Source organism: Misgurnus anguillicaudatus, chromosome 10 (assembly GCF_027580225.2).
Source record: "Misgurnus anguillicaudatus chromosome 10, ASM2758022v2, whole genome shotgun sequence".
In the NCBI taxonomy this organism is placed as follows: Eukaryota; Metazoa; Chordata; class Actinopteri; order Cypriniformes; family Cobitidae; genus Misgurnus; species Misgurnus anguillicaudatus.
In genome coordinates, this window is record NC_073346.2 from 41,549,365 (window position 1) to 41,574,586 (window position 25,222).

A 25,222-nucleotide genomic window follows, 5' to 3' on the forward strand; every position below is an offset into this window, starting at 1 on the left:
TTAACTTATTGAAAGTACATTTACTGTATGACCCCATGCTAAAAGTCTTCAAAAAAGACCAAGTTTGCTTCTCCCTTACAAAAATTCACCATGGTTATTTTATAGTAACAATAGTCTTTTGTATATTGATAACCATAGGCAAAACCATGGTTTAATCATGTTTTTTGTAGCACAATCATGGTTATTTTGTGGTAACCATGGTTAAACTAGTAATTGTAATTGTAGTAAAACCATGTTTTTTTTTATTTATCTCCTTCACAGACGTCTGAAGAGTCGGTGGAGAGATGATTGTATGTTATTGTATTGTTAGTTGGGTTCAGGGCATTGAGAACAGCTGTGGTGGTCAATGACTTTATAAGTGACGTGAGGAATCCTATCTTTAACTAAACTTATCAGAGACAAAGGACATGATAATAGATTTTAGATGCCATGTGCACACATATCAGGTCACATCCACCAGATGTCAGCCACTAAGATCTGTGCAATCCTGCAAGTTTCTTGGGGCAATTATTGACTAAAAAAATGCACTTTGAAGCAAATTGTAAAGGTGCATGTTAAAATGTTTGTCAGCATCAGCATTTTTTAACTGTCCCATTTTCACAATGATGACGTTATTTGATCATGCTTTAGTGTCTTGGTATGAAAATGTGTTTAGTTAAATGTTCTAGTAGGCTGATTTGAGAGTCACAGCTTAGATTGTAACCTATATAGAGGTTCAAATGATGACTGGTTCAATCCTAAAAGATCTTAAATCCATAGCACAGTGAATTTGAATGTCTTCCATCTGGATCTTTATGATTATAAAGCATGTAAAGATGTTTGAACCACATATTCACTGCAAACCAAATCTACCCACAGTTATAAATAAAGTAACTTAAACTATTAAAGCATTTAGCAGACCCTTATATTGTCTTCATTTCTTGAATTATTTTTGTATGCCTCTACCCATATGGCAAAAAATATATATTTTAAAATATACAAAAATAGCCAAAAATATATCTGTGATAAATATATATTTTTAAACATATTACAAAATATATTTTTTGGACATTTTTGTATATTTTGACATATATTTTTTCAATCCAAGGAAATATATTCACATCGCATTGGAAGAAAAACTTTGAAACATATGTTTCAAACCTTTAAACATACAGTTTTTAAAAGGTTCAAATGAAATATATTTTCAACTTCAAATATATACTTTCTAAAATTAACTTAAAAAATATATTTTTGGCCAGAATGAAGACCTGCATAAGCTGGTGAGCTGGTTTTAGCTGGTGTAGCAAGCTGGTCTAGCTGTGTTTTGGTCACTTTTTAAGATGGTTTAGCTGGTCAGGCTGGAAGACCAGCTGACCCACCAGCTTAAACCAACTAAAACCAGCTTATGCTCGTAGGGCACAGTGATCACAAACCTGTTCATCATCTAAGTCTTTGATATCAGTATATTGTTGTTGTTTTCTATATCGTTCTCGATCTCTCTTTCTCAAACATTATTTCTTCAGTGTCTTGACAGTATAGTAGTTGATTATTAAACGTGTTTATGTCGCCCTCATGTGACAGTCTGCTGTAATAACATAAAACAAGCACACGCACACGGAACACTTTTACTATAATGTGCATATAATCATCGCTTTATTTGTTATTATTGATAATAAATTCATTTGTCTGATTTATAATCTGGCCAAAGTATCACATCTCCATCATTGCGATGCGCTTGTGTTTCCGCCGGAAGTGTTGACGTCACACAGACTCACTTCCTGGACAGTGTTTGTGTTGCTGCTTTATTTTCTTCAGCCTCTCGTATGTGTTTATCGTCACATCTCAATCAAACATCGTGTTTTTATTTACTATCATGGTCTATATTTCATTTCCTCTCTGCTGTCCAAACTGACTGCTGTCTGGTAAGTGTGTTACCTTAATAGTGTGCTACTAAAGACTAAATAGACAACATACAGAAATCTGACAGTGTCAAACATCACCTGAATAGAAACATAAAAGAAAACGCACGAGCGAATGTGCTATAGTTTGATTAATGGAGGCTTCTCTGTGTTTAATGGGCTATATACAGTAATGCAGTAATATTACAGTAATGTCATGTTTATTTACCTCAGAAGATTGAGATCTATTACCTCACATTATGTTTCATTTCAGTGTCGTTTTGCTCTTTACACGACAGACACTTTCTGTTTCGCTTTTAATAGCAATACGAGGCATTCAGGCTAATATTACATCATTATCAATAGCATAAACAAAACTCATTCATATTTTTTTATTATTATTATATTGTATTAACAACGTTTACTGTCTGGTTTAACTTTTGGGATTTTAAGCAGATTTAAAAAATCGTACAAATTTTTGTTTATTATTGCTGTTGATCACAAATATCTGAATCTGTAAATCACTGTTAGTTATAATAATTAGTTACAAAGATCTAATACAAATATATCATAAATACACAATGGGGTGGTTTCCCGGACAGGGATTAGACTAGTCCTTGACTAAAATAAATGTAAGAGCTGTCCAAACTGAAAACAACTTGTTCCCTCAAAACAACATCAGTGCCCTTTGTTTTGCCTCAAAATGCACGCCAGTAATGTTTTTAGTAAGGCATGTTTGTTAAACTAGTTATATTTTCTAATTAAACTAAGGCCTAGTCCTGTTTTGAAATAATCCCTGTCTGGGAAACCACCCCATTGATTGTTGACATTAATCCAGCACTTATTTGTGACCCTGGACCACAAAACCAGATCAGTCATAAAGGTATAGAGATTTATACATCACATTATACATTTATTTATGGTTTGTTAGGATAGGACAATATTTGGCAGAGATACTAACCCTACAAATGACTTAATGAATCCTTAACAACATGTATTACTAATGATAAATAAAAAATGTATGTTTATAGGAAATGATATCCTATTGATTTTTGGCATTTAAAAAAAATCTATAATTGTGACACATACAATGTATTTTTGGCTATTTCTACAAATATACCTGTGTGACTTACAGTTTCACTTATTACATAATTATTAAATATATGTGAACAAAACAGTTTATGCATTAAGGAAGTACAGATGTGACACACACACACAGATTGGGTTGGTCTGATGATGTTAAACTGGTCTTATACTGGTTTGTGTGTTGTTGGTCAGGTCTGGTATGGAGTCTGCGGCTGTGGATGATGATATCTGTATTCTGAAGCACGAGACGGCGTACGGGCCGACAGAAAGCCCCGTGTCTGTGTGTGCCGGAGACGAATCGGTGGCATCTCACTTTGCTCTGGTCACGGCTTACGAGGACATCAAGAAGAGACTGCGAGATACAGAGAAAGAGAATGCAGTGCTCAGGAGAAAAGTCAAACATCTGGAGGATAAAGTCTGTTTAAGATTTCATGTCTTACAAACTCATATCTGTCAACAGCATTTCTGTTAAAGTGTCCATTAGCAAAGAAAATCACACAAACTCTACAGTAATTCAATAATAGAGTTTCACAGTGTTATACTGACACGATTCTGCATCAGACTCATATCATTGGTTGAATCGATGATTATAAATGGTTTATGTGTGACTCTGCACTTTAAGATGTGATAGGAGAAAGTGTTTTTGTGCTAGATTTGAGTTGATGGACTTGATATCACAAATGCTGTGGATTGAGCTTTACTTGCTTTAAATCCTACAATGTTGAATGTGATTTGACAGTTTTTTGTCTTTCTGCCCACAGCACTTTCGACCTGAAGCCCCTCCCGCTGAAGGACCGCAGTACATGAACAAAGCTTTCAGCGCGTACCGCGGTATCTATATAGAGAAGGAGGATTTACAGATGGAACTGAATAAACTGGTACATTACACAATTCAGTGCTCAATAGAGCAGCGCAGGGATGATTTATTTCTGTAGGCCAACCCATAAAGTAACCAGACTCTCGTTCTCTTGACAAAAAGCCAATTCAGTTTTCCCGTAGACATAATATGATGATCCCATAGAGTTATTGAAAAAATCAGATCAAAAATACATCATCCCTGCGGTGCTCTGTATCCTCTTGTTAAATATTCAGTTTGTTATGAGTGCACTGCATGAAAGCATTGTTGGCATGTGTTTCAGAGGAAAGAGAAAGCAGATATGGAGAGATGTTTGACAGATCAGTTACAGACCAGAGAGCTCGAGCTGCTCCAACTACGATCAGAAATAGAGACCAATCAAGGTAAAGATTCAAAACAACACAATACTGAGACTAACAATAATCTCTGTGTGTGTGTTTTAGAATTGTGAAGTGTCTGAAAAGTAATTAAAACCAAAAAGAAAGAGGCTGTTGATATATGCAGGGCTGCACAATACAGAAGCTGTTCATTTATGATACACTACAAAAAAAAAACACAGTAATAAACAACATAATGCAAAGAATAATTGATGATGGGCTGTTGGATTATTTGGAATAATAAACATTGTGCCGTTACACTGCAGGTGTGCATTATTTTCAAATAATTCAAAGGAGTCAATTATTCCTCTTATGTGCGTCTGTGAAGACATTGTTGAGTTTGGAATCGACTTGGAACTGATTGACAGAAATGACTTTAAACTCTAACAGTGATCTATAAACTCTGTAAGCAGGTGTTGGATTTGTGTGTTTTGTTTTGTCAGTTATGAAGAGTCTGAATCATACATCAGAATACTGGCAGGTGGAGAGAGATGAAGGTGAAATCATTCATTCACTACGGCAAGAGTTTGAGAAGAATACACTTCATCATCTCTGTACTTCAACACAGGTCAGTCTCTCTCTCTCTCTCTCATACGCTATCATAGACGAGTTTATGTTAATGTTATGACCAATAACTCATATGATGATTGATATCTGCAGTACTGTGCAAAGGTCTTAGGGCACCATGCTACCATTAAGTTTGTTTTTGCAATGTTATAGTGATCATATAATAATTATGTCTCAGTCTTTTTATTAGAATACAACCAGAAAATACAGAAAATGTGTATGTATTATTAAAAACAGTATAAAAGTATAAGCTGAAGTGTAAAGTATTAAGGGTAAACTCACTTGAGCAATAGCAGGAAACTGCAGGATATCTTAAACCAAAATCAAATTAAATCCTAATTTCTAATTCTAATGGAATGATTTTAGGACTTCAGTCTCCTCAAAAAAACTCAAGATGTGTTTCGTGCCAAGAGAAGTTCTGAAAATTGTTTTTCATATTTCCTGTATTTTCTGTTTGTATTTTAATAAAAAGAGTGAAAAATTAAAATGGATGGACATTAAAACTAAAACAACAAAAAATGTGATGGTGGCCTAAAACTAAAACTGCACAGTACTGTATATAACTCCTTCAATCATTATTGCTACATGTATGGCAGTCATTTCATTCCAGTATCTGTTTAATTCCAACAAAAGCAAAGCTCAGGAGTGATATAAAATCTCCCAAGATTAAAAAAAGTATGTGATGAAAAATCACCAAATATTCATCTCTGAACTCACTCACGTGAAAACATTAAATACTGTATGAACTTGATTTTCTTTGTGCTGTTTATGGTCTGAAAACATTGCATCTGTTTTATTATCATGACCACTTTGTTCGGTGTTCATGCAAACAAATGCAAATTAAAATGAATTTGTGAGAAATGTTGTCAGAATGAAACAAAAATGATCATTTGACATAAATGCGTAAAAATAATTTTGGTGGCAATCTCTTAAATGTTTCCAGAGCTGTATTTGTGAGATGTGTGTCATTGATATTATTACAGTGTTTGTTTGTATGGCAGTAGCTGATCATCCTCAAGCATCTGTTAATAAAATCCAGAAAATCTCTTCACACTGACTGAAACGCATACATCTGAAATAAAACATCAGCAGAAAGATGGAGATCTGATCTTGAGATGCTTGAAATTATTTTCACACTTGGAACATAAACTAAATCAGAAAGACATAAGTTACTCTTGATCATAGTTTAGTCTAAATGAATGTCATCATGTTCTTTTCATCATAGGGTCTTTCTGAACCTGATGACCACATCCATGACATCACAGACTCCAGGTATTATTCAGTACATTAGATTTGTGTGAAGCTTTGATGATATTGTTAAATGCTGAAAACAGCCACTAGATGGAGGGATTGTAACAGAGAGATCAGATCAAATACAGTTACAATTACATTCAATACAGACAGATCATGCACATTTGCTTTATAAAGAATCTCATATGGCAGGATTTATCTCCTCACAAGAGGTATTTGGATTTTAGATAAAATAAAATCATCACATTGTTTTCACATGAAAGCTTTTAATGGTTTGTGATTTTTAGTGAATAGAAAATATATGAGTGGCAATCTGAATTACTTTCCTCATCCATTTCCATTAATCATTATTGAATGTAAATCACAAAGTATGAAAACTCTGAATGAATATATTGATAAGATGAGATTTATTGTGTCAGGACGCTGGCCATCGTGCAGTCTTATCAAGATTTGTTGGGTGAAGTGTCACGCTTACACAACATTGTACGATCACAGTCAGATCTGATGAAGAAATTACAAAAGAGACCGATGCTGTCGGGACTCAGACGAGGTGAGTCTGATGTCATTATCAGCGTTCAGCCAATGATCTGCATTTATCTATGTATGTATTTATAGATTTAAAACACATTGAATATATAAATTCGTCTAAATGTCTTTGGCAGTCAGATCACGTGAGAATGAAAATAATGCAATCTCTTTATATTAGCTGAAAGAATGCAGATATGATATGAAATGTTTTGTGTTATTGTCTGTATGAAGTCTCTTGATATTCTCTCTGTGTAAGAGATGGTAAGATGCAAATGATGAGAACGAGTGTTAAAAATGAGCAGATTCATGTTTATTTAGGTGAATCTGTGAGCGCATGAGATGCGGGCGGCCGCGTGAGACACAATGAGGTTTTTTTGATGTACCTCATATATTCCTCTGAGAGATCTGCAACATAATCAGTTCTCAGATCAGCCCATCATTGTTTCTTTACACACAAAAGAAATGTAATGTGCTGTAATGCATGGATTATGAATGCTGTGTGCTTTAAAATCAAACTGAAACCTCACAGTTCACATGACACAGTGCTGTAGTAACATCTTATATAGAGGGTGATTTAAGGGTGATTGTGACATACGTCCTGTAAGAGCAAATGGGACAGTAAAACTATTTATTTACCAATTAGAGAAAATAAAATCTCTATGAGCACATTATTAAAATGCATATGCCCTCATTAATGTGACATCACAGCGATTGATTGGGCAAAAAGATCAAAAGTCCTAACGTGAACTGCATTGGTTTTTCAGATGTGTTATAAATCCAGATGCTGTTGTTTCATCAGATTCGGCTGTTCCAGTGCAGTGCTTGGATGATGTGGAGAAGATCACCGAGCCGGCGAGAGGATCGACGTCTCGGCCTCCCAGCGCACCTCCTCTTCCCTCGGCATCAGGGACTCAAGTTCTGGATGGCTCGCAGGAGAACTGCTTGAAGGACCCATGGCCTGTACCACGACCCGCTCCTTTGGGCAGCCCCGGTGGCGGCGGTCCGCCCCGGCCTCAACGAATGGGCTCGCTGGATGACAGCTCCTGGTCTTTTCCCAGTCCGCCGAGACCGAGCGACGCGTCTTTTTGGGACAACTCGACATCCAAGAGCCCTGCAGCTAACTGGACCCCGCCATACTGATCCACGGGCCCCGCTGCCGTCACGACGACACCTTACCTGCCTTAACGCGTCCCCTCGCTGAGCCCCGGATGATAATATACCTCGAGCGATCTGGACTGTGACCGTCAGTCACCGCGTATTTTCTGCTCACGTCTGGGGACGAAGGTTTGATTTGAGTTTAAAGACCAGAGAGGCGGACCTTTGTGTATGAATGTGTGTGCGTGCGTGTGTGTTTTTCTGCATTAAACTCACTCCAGTGGCTTTGTCAGAAACATATATTTGTGCTTTTACTATAGCCACGTCTCATTGAGTGCTGTAACTGGATTATGTCTTGTATTATGAATGTATAAAGGGATGTTTAGTAGTCCAGAGTTCAGTCAGAAAGAATTGATTTGCAATGTGAACGCTGCTCTGATGTGTTTCAGCTCGGTTCAAATCTGATAAAAAAACCAACTTGTTGTTTTAGCTTTTAGATTTAGTCTATAAAATATATGGGCAGCACTTTTTCCCCTTATTTTTTCTCCTTTAAACAGGGTTCCCACGAGACGTGAACTGTCAGAGAATTTTAAATTGTGATTCATTTCCAGGTCTGAATAAAAATATTTCAGTTCTGCAAAGTTGTAGAAATGTGTACTGTGAAAATAAATCATGCTCAGATCAAATATATCTCATTACTCTTTGTCTCGAATAGTTTTTTATTATTATTTATTGGTCAGATGTTTGGGGAACGCTGTTTAAAGTCTTACATTTTTAACACATTTTCTGTATTTTTAAGGGTCATTTTTATCCACCAGTCACTGTTTAGAGGGTGAAAAGTGTCTCTGTGGGTTTATTTAGGGATTTAAAGTAAATTTGGTCAGTATTGATGTGATAAAGATGATTTTAAATATATTACGATTCAATTATAAAACTAAAATCTGAAATCTTTCTGCTATGATAAATTAAATTAATTATAAGGAATAAGGTGGACACCAATATATAACATCTAAACACTGTTGGGCTAGTTATTTAATATATTACTCATTACTAGTTATTCCTTTCAAAAGTAATACTTTATACTCCCAGACAAAAACTGGTAATGCATAATTTTAGCAGTCTGTGAATCCATGAAATATACTAACGCTAACTTTCTCTGTCGGTGTCATTGTGACAAAAGTAACTAGTAACTAGCCATTTTTTAGATGGTAAATGTAATATTACTTTTTTTTTTAGTTATTAGTTACACTACTAGGGAAAGTAATCTTACAGTAACTAGTTACTGCCCAACACTCTTATCTAAATATGTAAATTTGAGTCTGATATTTGTGTTTATTTAAAGTAAGTAATTTATTTCTCTCAGCTGTTTGTGTTTGTTAGCAGTTAAGCTCAGATGACAAATAAAAGGTTTTGTTATTTATGCCCTGATTTAAAGACACACTATTGTATTTATATTCAAACTTAATTCACAGTCTTCTGAAACTCGTCATGTTTTCAGCTTGATCTGATTGAAAATGTTTGCAAAATTTGATTTTACATTCATTCAGTTCTGCAACATTTATTGTATGTAAACCATAATACAATGTACAGTAGATTATTTTTAGGATCAGTCCTGAAACTTTGTTAATAATCAATAAAGGAATTAATGTAAAGACTGTTGCTTCAATGAAATCACACAAACAATTATAGGATTTCATTAAATCTGTGAGCTTGTCATCAGAACAAATGTGCATATTTATATGTATTTATATATGTTCAAAAGTATATTTGTATGAAGACTTTAAACCCTGGCCTCTCTTTAATTTCCATCATTATTTTAATGACATTACAGAGTCACTACATGAAGCATCAATGAGCTCATAAACGTTCAACAGAACAACAAACTTTCTTCTTTTATTCCTGTTGAGACTTAAAAAAACTCGAGAGATTTGACATTAAGAAGAAAACCACTGGACTTCACAGGAAAACTGGTTAAAGTAATTACATATTTCAGATTTAATATCCATTTCAAAATTGTATATGTAATTATTTTGTAATTGTGTATAAAATGTTTATATAATTTATAAGTGATCATTTTTAGACTCCCAGGAGAGCGTTCATGTGATCAGATGATATTATTTCAACACATTGTTTATTTTCTGTATTACACACGAGGTCAGCCACACACGGGTAAGTTGACATTTTATTTCAAATTGCAAAAAAAAAATTGTAGAAAATTTTAAGGATGAAATGTGTGTTTTTTGCAGTCCAGTGATAAAAGTTATTAAATTATTAAAGGAAACTAATTAAACTAAATCACTTCAGTAAATATAAATCAGTGCTATAAATCTAAACACTGTGATGTTTAAGTGACTTTCAGCGTTTCTCTCTTCTGCTTCACACCCATCCAAACACAAACACATCAAATAATCATTTTGTACTTTAAACAAACCAAATAAAGCCCACATTATTTTACATGATAAGAAAGTAAATCTCCAGAGGTCGTGCATGCATCTGATGTGATTCTATGAATTTTGATGAGGTTGAGATGCTAGTTGTGATTGATATATGAGCTCATCATGAATATAAACACAACAAGAGATTTCTGCTGTACACGAGACACCGGCCGGACCGCCAGTTACCGCTTCACTGATAAAAACACACATCAGCTACATACTGGTGGGTAACTTCTGTTTCCTGCTCTTGGATGGAATCCCAGTCTGTTGGTATTCCAGTTTCTCCTGAATATATTCCTGCTTGCACTCCTGGAAGAATTCAGGATCCTGGTAGCTGTAAGATTGACATGAATAAATCCATCAGGAGATCACAGAGAAACTCAAATATCTCCATGAAGAAAAACATTTAAACCAGAGACAAGACTAAGGTTTTCATGTAATGCATCTACACATTTGAAATGATATAATAATATAGGCCTAATAATAAGCAAAGTAAAAAAAAAATGATGTTCAGAGTGTTCAGAGGTCATTTCTGCAATGTCATAAACATTTAGAATTTAACAATACGCAAGTCCCTGTCAATATAAATGAGATTATTTCATGGGAATTAGTTTGTTTAAATAAACCGAGAGAGATGAGATGTGATTGACTTAGTGGCGTGTCAGACACTCCTTCAGAGCGGCGTTTTCCTCACGACACTTAAACGGCATTAAGATACCAGAATCCTTACAGCAGACAGTAAACGCTGAGAAGAGCATAAAAACAACATTTTAAAAAGAAATAAGAATAAATACTCAAATAATTATGTAATAATATCACAGCTTGCATCGTACTGGTCAAGCGTTTAATGAAACAACACACAATGACTTGAGCAAGTGTAATAATGGGTTGTGTTAAAAGGCTGTTGAGGGGTCTAAACAGGGGGTCTCTGTCACACATTCATTTGCTCTTTGATCCCAAAACATCATTGTAATTACTGCTGTATGATTATCAGCTTTCATCTGTATGCAGAACAGATTGAGCAAAACCAATTGTAGGATGCACAACCCTGAGACTAATCTAATACATATAAAGCTCATTACCTCACGCACAGAAACATGAAGCAGAAATCATTTCATTCATTCAGCGCCAGCTCTTATTTACAAATGATCATTTACATTGAATAAAAACATCAAATGAATATAATGATAACCTTTAGGCCCAAAGATACCTCACTCCAATTTATTTTCTAATCAAACACATTATTACTATCAATCTCATCATCTCTATTATAAAATCTGGTATTTTTTCACAGACTATAAAGTTGATTTGATTATTTGTCCATCAAAATAATTCACAACAATAACATAAAGCAAACAAAAGACAAATTCATAATCTTGCTGAGATCTGAAGGTGTATGAAAAACATTTGCATCAAATCTACATGATTGTGATGATGATGATGATAAATCACATGTGATAGTCATGCACATCTTGTCAGTAAAGTCAGTCACCATCACCTGCTTTCAGATGGAGCAGCGTTTACTACACAAAGCCGCAGTTCACTGACAAGCTGGTATATAGCACAGGTGATACGTGCACGATAATGAATGCAATATTGACCCAATTGTCATCCGTAGATGATGCCGAGTGCCCCCCCCCTCCTCTTTATCCTTCAGTCAATCTCTTTCTTATGGATGACTGACCAGCAGTCGACGCTCCAAAGTCAATTAAATCTGACATGATTACATGAGAAGATATTCAGAGCTCAATCTCCTCTCCTGCAGTCTGATGGATCTTAAAACAGGGATTCTGTCGAGGCAGTTTACTCCACCACTAACTGACCTTAACCATCACACTAACTTTTAACCCATTTAAACCAACTAATAATTCAAAAGTCTTACAAAACCCCATCCACCTGTCAGGCAGCTGCATGTTATCATGAGATAAAAGACAAATCAGCACATTTACAACCATGTTTAACTTCACACAAACTTCTGCTGATCCCATTTTTTAACCCCTTGTTAGTGTGTAATGTTGCTGTTAGTGCATAAATAATAGCTGTCAAATAATGAAACTTAAAGGAATAGTCTACTCATTTTCAATATTAAACTATGTTACCACCCCAACCAAGAACTGTTGACACATCCCTCCATCATCTGTGCGCGCGCACGCAAGCGCTGGAGCGCGCCGCGACACCTCGACAGCATTTAGCTTAGCCCCATTCATTCATTCAATGGTATCATCTAGAGATAAAGTTAGAAGTGACCAAACACATCAACGTTTTTCCTATTTAAGACGAGTAGTTATACGAAAAAGTTTGGTGGTACAAAATAAAACGTAGCGCTTTTCTAAGCGGATTTAAAAGAGGAACTATATTTTATGGCGTAATAGCACTTTTGGGAGTACTTCGACTCGCCTGAAAAGTCCGCTCCCCTTCTCCCTCTCATAATGGGAGAGGTACTCCCAAAAGTGCTATTACGCCACAAAACATAGCTCCTCATTTCAATCCGCTTAGAAAAGCGCTATGTTTTATTTTGTACCACCATACTTGCTCGTGTGGCTGCTCGTCTTGGGTAGGAGGGGCTTTGATGTGTTTGGTCACTTCTGGCTTTGTCTCTGGGTGGTACCATTGAATGAATGGGGCTAAGCTAAATGCTATCGAATCGTCGCAGCGCGCTCCAGCACTTACGTGCACGCACACAGATGATAGAGGGATGTATCAACAATTCTTAGTTAAGGTAATAACATATTTTAATGTTGAAAATGAGTAGACTATTCCTTTAACTAATTTTTACACATTTTCTAGGTTGATAGAAGCACTGGGACCCAACTACTTAGGCCTAGTCCACACAGACACAAGTATATTTATAACCGGAGTTTTCCCTAAAAAAAAAATCCTGTCCACACATGCTCGGTTTAAATTAAATATCCATCCACACGATAAAGCAAAAGCACGCTATCAAGCGCTGTCAAGAACATGCCACACCAGCAGGCGGGGATATAACCCAAATCGTGTTCCGCAATATAGTGAGATAACTGAACATCTATCTGTATACATGTTAAAAGCCCTGTTAGCACAGTTATTATTAGCAAGATACGTCTGCCATTGCACAGAATCATCAACAAAGCAGTCAGCTGCGCACAATCTGACCTCAAACACAGCAGATAACGGCGCACAATCTGACGTCGCAAGGCAAAACCCCGGTTTTACTCTCCACACGACACCACTGTAACCGGGTTTCTTAAAAAGCTCACCCTGGCCGGGGTTTTCAAATATGCTCGGTTTCAGTGCCCTAATACTGCGGTTTCGTGTGGACAAACGGCCGAACCGCCTGAAAAAAAAACTCACGGTTATAAAAATATCAATGTCAGTGTGGACTAGGCCTTATTCATGCAAAAAGATTTTCATGATATGTCCCCTTTAAACTTAATTTTATAAGTTATATCAACTTTTCACAGGTCAAAACTTAAAATAGTATGTTGAATTGACTTGCAAAACCAAGTTGTTTTAACTTCATGCTGCATTTCTTTTACAGTGCAGACAAACAGAACATTTGTGAAACTTAATAAACATTTGTTATGCATAATATTTGTAAATATATCCTTTTTTAAGTACTTAAGCGGTATTTACAAGACTGTGCTGTTTCATTATGAAGTGTCTTCGTGTGTAACGACAGAACATTAGGTCATGTAAATAAAAGATTTATCATTTTACTGTCTGACAGACACTGCCATTACATCTTTTAGTATGTTTTCAATAGGAATAGCTCATTTAAGGAGTAGAAAGATTTATTGGCCAATGCCAATAAAAAATATAGTGAAGTATCAAATTGATACTATCAATAACAGAAAGCAAAATGACAGAAAACCCAAAGGACTTATCAACATGAAATCATTGATTTTACTGCACTAATGCGAGCGAACAGAGAGCGGGAACAGTCAGTCACTTTAGATAAAAACATCTGCCAAATGCATACATGTAAATAAAGAGATCTGTCATATCAGAGGAGGAGATTATTGTTTTTACAGTTTAATTATAAAGATTTTGAAAAGCAGGAACATGTAGTGTATTATAAACTAAAGTGGATTCATTCTCATATCATGTTTACAATAACAGATCAACACAACCGGTCATGGACTGAACAGATTTGTGCATTTTACTCAAAACTTTGCATTGCCTTCCTGTATGAAATGAATTCATTTTGCTGTGATCTAAAGCTTTAAACTCTCGGCTGAAGACACGAACGAGCGAGCGGCGGCGTCTTAACAGTGCTGCAGATGGGCAGAGGTGTGAAATAGATGGGCACAGTTTTGGAGGGGGGTTTCCAATATGCTGCAGGTGTCCAATCAGAATCACAGCGAGCAAACGCATGATATCTTACACCACCAACTAAACCAACACAAGTGTGAGTCTTCAGTAAGTTCAAAAGAGAGGAAACTGTTATGACACAATACACACACATAAACTGAGCCACACGTGTCAACATCTTGACTTATTTGACCAACATACAGCCAAGAGACATTTACTTTACTTTACTTTTTTAATTCTTTATGTTGTTTCTGTGTTACCTCAGCACAGAATATTCCAGTGAGTTCACGGATCCATTAAAGGATTACTCCACTTCATAAAAAAAATCATAAATAAATCAATAAGAGCCTTATCTAGCAAAACCATCCTCATTTCAATCATTAATCAATGGCTTTTAAAGGATTCAAGTGTTACTGATAAAGTTAAACAAAAAAGAATTGATAATTGTCACCTTGCACACAGTGTTTTGACTGGAACACACTGAAATACATCACTTCCGGTCAGCGTTCAACATGCGGTGTAGTCGCACAAGTTTATTTTATTTAATCCATCCAAAGCCCAAATGGATCTGAAAATTACGCACCGCAGATGATCGGTGCCCCATGCAGACCCTTTTCAACTCTCCAGTCAGTTTATTGGCCGTCATTTGCCGTGTACAGTGGAAAGGCAGCTTTTAGGAACCACACTGATTTTAAATCATACAAAGATGACCGGCGGCCACAGCAGATGCACAAATATTTTACTTCGGTATCATACTAAAGTCATAATTTTGATATGATGACAACACTACCACCTTTACAGACAGTTATAACACACATTTTCTGTAACACACGAAGATTAAAGCTCTCTGAGATGTGAGCGAGTGTTCGTGTTAGTTTAGTTTTTATACACGTGTGTGAATGTGCACAGAGATCATGAGCTGCTCACAGATTCATTTCACAATGTATTAGTCAAGCTGTCAGTGAGCACAACTCATTCACTTATTTAAACAAAACAAAAACCATCTAAAGACATCAAGCCGGACTCTAAACAGGTCAAGAAAGAGAAGAAGTTAAGAGTTTTTTTTTAAATAGAGGATTTACATTATTCATACCATTCACGTGTTGAGCGCATCTCTCTTTGGCTTTCTCTCGCATCTTCTTTGGGATCAACACATCTAGCTCCACGTGTCTCAGATGTGGCTCATCTGTTGAGTCAGAGCAAAATATCTTCATATGACACTTCAGAACTCTTAATAATGTCAGGGTCAAATTCTCTGACAAAAAAGCTGAATTTTGTATGTCCGGGATGCAGTGAGCCTGGATAATGTAGTGTTAGTGTATAGCGTGAGTTTATGAAAATGTAGCTTAAATGTGTGAAGTGAATAAACAGTGCCAATAAACAGCTGTTTAAATTGTAGTCAGTGGAGACTGGGACCCGGAATTGTCACAAGTTAACAACGGATTATGGCTGCGTACAAATACCCACACTTGGGGTCCTGGCCACTCGAGAGTGTGTGCACACAACAGGAAGTAAGTGTGCAAGACTGTCCCATGTCTTAAAACTGGTAACGTGTAGAGCCCTTAACCAACACTTAACCCACACTATACCACAGTATTCAAGGCTAAGCGTATCCCATCATGAATCATGTTCAGGGTGAACATCATGAAACTTTTGCCAAAACCTCGCGAGATGTCTTAGAAACTTTTAATTGTAAATACATTTTTATTACTCATTATGTTGGTAGTAAAACGAAAAGTGCTGCACATTTCATTGGTGCCAGCATGTATTTTGTAAAATATCTGCAACTGCTTTAATTACATAATTAAAAACAACATTCATTTATTTTGTCATTTAATCAGAGACTACTGAATAAACAATACATTTTAATAGAGCAGCATACACAACATTTTTACAGGTGCAAAGATTTCTGCTTCTGAACGTTTCATATAAGTGTAGCTAATCTTTATGTTCAGCAAATGTTTATTTCAGGGCATTTATGTGTTCATTTTTTATTTAAAGAAAAACTTATATAAAAAACAAATACTTTTGGTGCAAATTGCTGCCACTAACTTACCTGGATTAACATTTTTACACTTGCTAAAGCCCTTTTCACACACAAATTGCGTAAGATACACGGGACAGGAATCCTGGAATTTTCCGGGACCGTTTGATATTTTATTTGTTCACACCGATTACCGGGTCCCGGAAAGACACGTGACCTGTTGAAAGTCCCGCCCTCTCTTCTACGCAGCGTCTGAAGTTTGCATATTATATATTATTTCTCTCTCCAGAAACCACTCGCGTGCATTTTTTGTTTATGATAAAACTACAAAGGATCGCGTGAACGCACAGTTTTATTCTGGTGAATGATCTCAGCTTCAGAGTGGATATTTTGACGAGCTCCCTGATTTCTGCTTTGATACAGTTTTCAGACATTTCTCATCGTGATTGTTTATATGCATTTAAAACCCGCATTTTGATGAGCTGAACGATATATCTCGTTGGGATGACGTGCGGGTATTTTCGTTTATTATAACTCAAATGAGCACGTGACGCGATATTCTTTTATGCAGCTGAATGATCTCCGTTTCAACGCAGTAATTAAAGAGCTAACTTACCTGATATCTGCTTCAGTCTAGTATGCTGCCATTTCTCGTAGTGAATGTTGTAAATCCCTCATTTTAAAGAGTTGAACCAACTTCATGTTGCCATGACACGCGCGTCCTTACTACAGCACGTGCGTCATTGGTTATGCGTCTCACTTATCATTTCCTGATAACTGCTTCAATCTAGTTTGCAACATTTCTCATGGTGAATGTTTATATGCATGTTATCTCTCGTTGTAAGTAGCTGAATCATAACTTGTGTTGTGATGATGGCGCGCGTCCTCACTTCGACACGCCCATTACGGCATTCTTGCGGCTTCTTGTTCACACAGAGGGTTACCCGCGTTTCTTACTAGGTCCTCTTTCCGGCAACGATCCCAGAAGAACGAGTTTTTGTTCACACAGATGCTTGTCTGGCAATTTTACGGGTATTTTCTGGGACCAGAGGTCTGTGTGAATGGGGTTTAAGTGTCCCATCAGGTGATTAATACTACATGCACGCTTGGGATCCTAGAAATACGCCCACTAGAAATACGTCATCATGTAAGTAGTCAAGCTGTCAAGTGCAAGTGTGGTTATTTGGACGCAGCCTACATTTTGATAAATTGAAATTTAAAGCAACCAATACACATTTCTGATATACCATGACTTGGCAAAAGAATTATATATATAATTCCCTGACTTTCAATGTCTGGGAAAAAACCTTTTAAAATGCAATGATGATATTCCAGAAATCCCACGATGACCTATGAGAACCCTCTACGTTAACTCTTTACGACACAAAAACACACGTGCACAAACTTCTCCATCTATTTCTTCACACTCGATGTATCTGTTCATACTGTGAGGATCTGTGGTCTGTTGTGGGAATGTTTGTTAGTAAGCCAAATACATTTAATAATGATTAATACAGTGAGAAATATGTGACGCGTGTTTGTCAACAGATGAATAACAACAGCGGAAGTGTTGTAAGCGACAGTTTGTTATCTTACCTTTAGAAGTCTCCATTTACACTGCTGTTACTGTCTCCACTGCTTTAATGTTTAAACAAAGAGATTTATTATTATTATTATTATATTATATAGCATTAATCCATGTCCAATGTGACCCCGCTAGCAACATGCTTCACACGGAGACAGCGTTTCACACGTCACTTCCGCCTACAACACAACTGCGCGAGCGGGGAATTGTAGTCCTACAGCTCCGTATGAACTACATTTGAATGTTTCTGGTATGTTTGTACTAAACAGTAGTTTCAGAGTTTGTATAAATACAATTTGTAATGTTGTTATTTTAGATAAAAGCGCGTGTCAAATGTACACGTGTGAAAAACAACAGCACTGCAATATATAGATTTCTAAATGTAGATTTATTTGTTACAGTCTCGTGTCTCATCCTAAAGTCTCAGAAATGTGTTTCTAATGTTATTGGTCGGATTACTGGCAGGTAATTAAAGCACTGACTACCCTAATGTTCATTAGCATATAAACCTATTCAGGGAAAATACATTCAAATTCATAAGATGTGCAGCTAACAGATATTCTGCTTGTTAATATTTGTTTGAGTTTACTGACCAAGAAAAAAAAACTAAATATTAAGACAATATATAAACTACAATAAATATGTAACAAGGTTCACACTGATGAATTTGAATGAAATAAGACAATATTAAAGACTTTATTATTTAAAAATTCAAATGCATGAAGCAACAAATGCCACTTTTCATATAAAGACTTGTTTTGGTTATTTGCATTCAATCTTTACCGACAGACTCGCCCGTATGCCGTATCCAGATCTTTATTCACTAATAAATATAAATGTCATCCCTCAGTCGGACTATAATAAACAGAAAGAAACAGGGAGATCTACAGCAGTACAAATAAGTGACATGTAATGGATGTAATGCAAAACTTTAGAAAGAGTCAGTCTACTGTGTGTGTATAGATGGTTAAACTTTCAGAAACCTGCAGCCATTGTTTCACTGTTTCAGCACCTGCGCGGCCATGAACGTTTCACACCTGTACAGATGCAGGTAAACTCTACCACAGGTCTATCGCTGGATGTCTGTTTCTGCTTTATACACGCCGTGGCTCTTGAATTTCCCACACTAGTTCAAACCACATGTAGAGGCAGAAACATCTAAGAGCGTCTCTCGTTGTCTTGACGTCTCTGATCAGACAGACCTGACCACACAAGCACAGCTTCTCACACCACACTCATATCATCATACAGCCACAATCACGGGCCAATCGCATTTACTAAAACTGAGCAAATATACAAGCACATATCTACACACATGAGAATTCAATTCAATTCACATTAGGCACTGTACAGGGATTTTACCATAGTAAAGGAGTGCTCTTCTCAGGCACAAAGCAAAGCTGTTAAATAACACAAAATATCATAAAAGAACACAAGAACAAATAACAATCAGACTTTTGTTGGCAAATGTTTACAAGTAACTTGCCACCTGAATACACAAGGAACAAGAATGGCTCATCTCAAACTCCACAAACTTTCTCATGATTGAAATTAAGAGCAGATTTACAGTAAATGAATCTCAATGTGAGGTTTTCCACAAACCCACAAAGATCATTGATTCTCAGTGATATCTGATAATTAAAACTAACTGGGAGCACTGGTGATCTGGATAGTAACTGGATTATGTAATCAGATTCCAAAAATCAAGTAATTGTAGTTAAATTGCATTACATTTTAAAATAATTGTAATCAGAGTACAGTTACTATTTTATTGTTACAGACTCCTTTACATGGATTATGTTACATATTACTTTTTTATTTTTCCAATTTTTTTTAAGATTTTCAAATGCCATCTGATCCACTGGCCTGATGTGTTTTATACAGCATTGTAAAGGTCAAATAGATTTAGAGCAATAAATATACAAAGTTTTCATATATTTTTCAGTGTTTACATCAGATTTTATATGGGAGAATCATCAAGTCATTCCCATCATTGATGTTTTCTAACAAAATATGCATGCAACACGGTGTTACTGTGGTAAAATCTGACTTGAATCTTACCTGAATAATAATATTATTATTGCTGATATGATGTTTATTTATGTTTTGCATAAAATGTAATGTCAAATGCACTTACAAACATGCAAATATTTTATTGCTCTTTGTACTCTGTTAAAACAGTTCAATACTATTCTACTTAAATATATGTGACATCAAATAAACATAGGTTAAATGTAATCTAAATGTAATTTAAAAGTACTCAGATTACATTACACAAAAGAGATTAGGGTACTGACTACAAAGTTTGCAATGTAGTTTGTCATCAGTATCTGATTATAGTTTTCAAGTAATCTACCCAGTTCTGGATGTGGGCCTTTGCATGAGCAATGATGACTGAAGAAGTGTACACTGTTAAACTTAACTGTAATTTCTACACCGTTACTTGCCACAAAATGCCCTGTAAAATACCATCATTTTCTTTTCCAGTTCATTACTGTAATATGCATTACATTATGAGTATTAACATTTAATTTACTGTGATTTACTGTAATTTGCGGTAGACTGCTGTAAAACAACAGCAGTAGTGCTACTGTAGTTGAATAAAACGGTGTTATAGAAGCATATAAAATGGAAAAATAAAATATCTCTATGAAATGAAATATATTTTATTTGTTATGCTTTTAGCAAATTTCAAAATGTGACATGTTTTTCAGCAGTGTAAATCATTTATTGAGAATTGTAGACTGAAACAAGAAAGGGATTATGGATAAATGCTTGACCTCACGCTGCCACTGAGTTACTGCATACAGTAAAAAGTCTAACAGTGTAAGATTCGGCAGTCGAATGTAAAGACTTAACTTTTCATCTTTCTGACCCATCCTACACGACTTTACCACACAACTACGTACAAGAACCATAACACTAACCAGTAGAGCCTTGGTGTGGTTTTTGATGACCTTTACTGACCTTCATTGTAAAAGTAGTTCAAACAAGAATGAATTCATTGCAATGTAGGATCATAAAGTGTCGAAGCGACCATCATCTCATCGCTCCGCACTGCTTCTTGTCTTCTGACAGACAGTTTTAGTGTTCAAGTCGTGTGACGTCTAATAAGCAAACACCTGGGCATCTTGAACCCTGGGCAGAGCATCTCGAAAATCAGCCGGGGTTTCTCTCGACACCTGCCAGGGGCTGAGCACCTTTGTGTGGATTCACTCCATCCGAGGCAGCGTGCAATAGAGATTTAATAACATCACATCCCTCTCTCCTCTGAGCTCTGCCAAAACCCGGGACGCAACCCACCGGTCCAATATACCCTCCGCAGCAGGACCTTGTGATCCTGGCAGAGGAAGGTTAGCAATGTTAAAACCTCTTAGACTACACCTCACTGCTCAGCCAACTGCGGACGCTCCGACAGCCCGGTCTGTGCTGGAAGAGCCGGTGAGATAATGGAGCAGAGATGAAAGTCTTTCCAGCGAAATCATTCAGCAGACGCTCTTGTCCACAGTGAAGGACAAAAAGTGCCCAAAGATAGTAAAGGTTCCTGTACAAATTCATTGTGAAGAATGAAATAAGAATGACTGTATGATGTGAATGTGTAGTTGAGTTTGAAGATTATTAGGTCTTATAAGGTGAGCGGGTGACAGTCGGATACATCACTTGTCTTACAACATTCTCAACAGTTATTTCTCTTATATGATATCTTCTCCATCACTCTGTCTAAATGGATGTAAAAGTAAATGATGGTGTAAAGTGAACACTGGTTTCTGTCATGACCACACACACATTATAAAGAGAGAACAGGTTTTGTTGATCTCTTGGCACGGCACAGCAGCAGCGGTGTCAGGATTCATTTCCTCTCAAGCAAGTGAAGAGCTTCCACACACCGCTACAATCTGGGCTCACGTCTCAGACGGGCAGAAGCCTTTGACACCACAGTTTTAATTAAAATTACATTACGAGTAATCAAGCAGAAGAGCAGGATGAGAAGGATTTATGACCATCAATCAGGTGTCATCATGTGATCTGATCTACGGCTCTTACGGTACAGAGGCGATATATGTACTACTGTATATACTCTTATTAAAGGGTTAGTTCACCCTAAAATGACAATTTGATCATAAAACATTTACCTCTGTTCTAAACCACCATTGTCTTCAGAACTCATTTTTAGATATCTTTGATGAAAACTGAGAGGCTTGTGACTGTCCCATATACTGCAGTTTGATTTACACAATCAAGCCTAGACATCACCAGAAAGGTCCATGTGCCATTAGAAGTTCAATAATAATATTATTCTTTTTGTGTGCAAAACAAATGATTTTATTCAATAATTTGTTCTCCTCTTTGGTCGTTCAGTGCGCGTTCACAATCAGACTACGGCTCACGCTTTTACAAAGTTTGCATAATGTTTACAAAGTTTGCATAATAGCTTAAATAAAACGTTGGCAACTACGTCAGCAAGTGATGTCAGCAGTATGCGCTGTAGTCTGCTTGTGAATGCGCACTTAATGATCAAGGAGGAGAACAAACTGTTGAATAAAATCATTTTATTTTCTTTCCGAACAAAAGTGTTTTCGTCGCTTCATAATATTATTATTGAACTACTGATGGACCTTTCTAGGGATGTCTATCATTCTTTTTTGGGCTTGATTGTGTCAATCAAACAGTCTATGAGACAGTCACAAGCCTCATGCCTTTTATTGAAAAATATCTAAAAATGAGTTCTGAAGACAATCAAAGGACTGGTGGTTAAGAACGACACAGGGATCAGTGATTTATGATCAAATTGTAATTGGAGGGAACGAAGGGTGCTTTCACACATGCACTGTTTAGGTTGGCCCAAATGACGTGTCGGTCCGAGTACAGTAAAAACAACATATGTGAACACGAACCGCACTAACTGAAAATGATACAATGTCATTTGGTGTGCTCACCGTGCGCACCAACATGTGTGAAAACACTCTAACCCTTTATCCTGATCAAACTCTTAGATAACCCAGAATTCATCTGATTACAAACTTGGATCTTTAACTTCTACACGCCATCATCTCAAAAAGACAACTTTATTACTTTGAACAAACTCATAATTATGAATTAAAAGACAGAATGATTTCTCAAATGAGGATGTGTTGTTGTTTTTTTTAACGGAGAGACGAGTAAAAAATCCCTGATTTATACTAAACCTAAACATATCTTGAGATCAGACAAACCAAAGACACACAACAACAACACAATCAGTTTTACACAGACCATCACAAAGACTAACTTAAACTAACTTAAAACTTACTTTAACAATATTTAACACGTTAAGGGGCTTAGTTTAATTAGGAAATATAACTAGTTTCAAACATGCCTTACCTAAAACATTACTTGTGTGCATTTTGAGGCATAACAAAGTGCACGGATGTATTTTAAGATTTGTCAGTGCAAGTTGTTTTCAGTTTGAACAGCTCTTACTTTTATTTTAGTCTAGCACTAGTTTAATCCCTGTCCCGGAAACCGCCCCTAAATGTTTTTATAGTTAAACCCAATGTAAATAATGAAAGACAGTTTAAGATGGTCAAACTGTTGAGATCTTCAGGAACAGACGTTTACTCAATGCTACCATTACGAAAATTAACCATGTTTTTTTTGTGGTAAAAGTGTAGTAACCATGGTATTTTGGTGTATTGATTATTTTGTGGTAGCCATGTTTTTTTTTAACTGAAGTAAATCCACTGTTTATTTTTGTAAAGGTAAGATGCCAGGCTTAGTTTTTATTTGATCTGGAGTGAGTTTTATGAACAGATCTTCACCGGTCGTGTCAGATCATATTTGCCAGCCATGTTAGCAGGTGTGATGATGTAACTCCTGGGCATAAATCAGCATCAACAAAGCTCAATTTCAAAATAAAAGCACAAATAAGGTTGACACCAGCCGAGCCTTGGGACCTTTTCATCTCATCCTCAGCATCTGAGACGTCAGCAGTCAAACTACATCACGTCTCTTCACGCTTCTTGCTTTTAAAAAATGTTTGCTTCTCTGGAAATCAAATGTAAAATATTTTTTTTTTGTAAAGTCATTTACTTTTATTTTAAATGCCATATAAATTGTAAAAACTTGTGTCAAAAAGTAACATTTTCTTTTTCAAAAAATAATGCAAAAACTACACTGTGCAAAAGTCTTAGGCCACCATCTGCTTTGTTGTTTAAGCTACAAGTCAAGTTTAACATTTTCCTCTCACATTTACTAAGATACAAACAGAAAAAAGTGTTTTCAGGTGAAAGTCTGACCTCTCTTGAACTTCTTTCAGGAGCCTGAAGTCATTAGATGAGAGTTAGACATTCGAGTTTCATTTCACACTCAATCGTTTTCCACTTTAGCTTTAAAATTGATTCTGTTTTTTAATACTGATTACAAATTTCCTGTATCTTATGGTTGTATTCTTACAAAGAAACCGAGGAATAATTATACAGCTCACGACAACATTGCAAAATAATTGATAGCATTTCATGTCATTTGTTGAACGGTTTCTAAAAAGAAATAATTAGTAACCCTAACCTTAACTGATCAACTAAGAGGTTTAGGTATAACTTGTCTTGTTGAAACAGAAATGTTAATATGACATCCATTTACTTTGAAAAATGTCAAAAAGATACAAAGACTCCCGGGTTTGTACTCAAGGGTGCTCACCGAAATAATTATGAGCTCCATAAAAGCGGCCCGTAAAAAGTGGCAGAAGGCCCAGGAGAACGAAATGACTTTCTCTTGTGCTTTATGTGCTTTAATAAGAGGCCGAATCACATGGTCTGATCTTCAGCGGCGGTCTGATGTTTCGTACGAGGCAGGAAGAAAAGATGAAGTCCATTGAGTCGTGGTGTTTTCTGTATTCATTAAGAGAAAAGCTCCTCTCTCGCTCAGACATATCACAGCTTCTCTTCATTACACGCTCCAGATGACACGTGTTAACAGAAGAGCAGGGCAAGAGGATGATGATGATGGAGGATGAAGACCATCTGACTGCTTTGAATGGGATCAGGCACACAAGACAGAAGCTTTCAGAATCCATTTTCTGATTTTCTCTTGTATGTTTCTTTATTTTGTCTCAAATCTTCTTTTTAGTCTGCAGCTCTTCTGTTCCTCATTACTGAACGAACGCTTCGCTGCGAGCTCGGCCGCTTACACACGCAGAAGCTCAAGACTGAAGGAAACAAAAGAGACCGCAGCTCTAATGACACATTTCTTTTCATATGTTGGTCAAATGTTGTCGGTGATTTACAGGTGTTGAGATGAGAGAGATAAGAAGCAT

At 36.4% G+C, this 25,222-nt stretch overlaps 2 protein-coding genes across 2 annotated transcripts; one reads left to right on the forward strand and one right to left on the reverse strand.

Annotated features, from left to right (window-relative positions):
* The first annotated feature begins 1,732 nt into the window (after window positions 1-1,732).
* On the forward strand, window positions 1,733-8,335 carry azi2 (5-azacytidine induced 2). Its single transcript, XM_055211643.2, has 8 exons — window positions 1,733-1,901; window positions 3,156-3,378; window positions 3,725-3,841; window positions 4,103-4,202; window positions 4,640-4,764; window positions 5,989-6,035; window positions 6,434-6,564; window positions 7,342-8,335. The coding sequence occupies exons 2-8, from the start codon at window positions 3,163-3,165 to the stop codon at window positions 7,680-7,682; spliced, it is 1,077 nt and encodes a 358-aa protein (XP_055067618.2). The 5' UTR covers window positions 1,733-1,901; window positions 3,156-3,162; the 3' UTR covers window positions 7,683-8,335.
* A 1,471-nt stretch (window positions 8,336-9,806) lies between these two features.
* On the reverse strand, window positions 9,807-18,117 carry cmc1 (C-x(9)-C motif containing 1). The gene is made up of 4 exons (XM_073872653.1): window positions 17,943-18,117; window positions 15,456-15,548; window positions 10,724-10,817; window positions 9,807-10,403 (listed from the first exon to the last, which is right to left on the reverse strand). The coding sequence occupies exons 1-4, from the start codon at window positions 17,956-17,958 to the stop codon at window positions 10,286-10,288; spliced, it is 321 nt and encodes a 106-aa protein (XP_073728754.1). The 5' UTR covers window positions 17,959-18,117; the 3' UTR covers window positions 9,807-10,285.
* Window positions 18,118-25,222: the final 7,105 nt, after the last annotated feature.

Bases quoted from the DNA above. Each gene is read 5' to 3' on its own strand.
- azi2 (XM_055211643.2), top strand. From the start codon at position 3,163: ATGGAGTCTGCGGCTGTGGATGATGATATCTGTATTCTGAAGCACGAG. The intron at 4,203-4,639 runs GTAAAGATTCAA...TTGTTTTGTCAG, and splicing joins AGAAATAGAGACCAATCAAG to TTATGAAGAGTCTGAATCAT. The intron at 4,765-5,988 runs GTCAGTCTCTCT...TTTTCATCATAG, and splicing joins ATCTCTGTACTTCAACACAG to GGTCTTTCTGAACCTGATGA.
- cmc1 (XM_073872653.1), bottom strand. The intron at 10,818-15,455 runs GTATGAATAATG...TGCTCTTCTCAG, and splicing joins ATGCGCTCAACACGTGAATG to CGTTTACTGTCTGCTGTAAG. The intron at 10,404-10,723 runs AGTCAATCACAT...ATCTTACAGCTA, and splicing joins GAGTGTCTGACACGCCACTA to CCAGGATCCTGAATTCTTCC.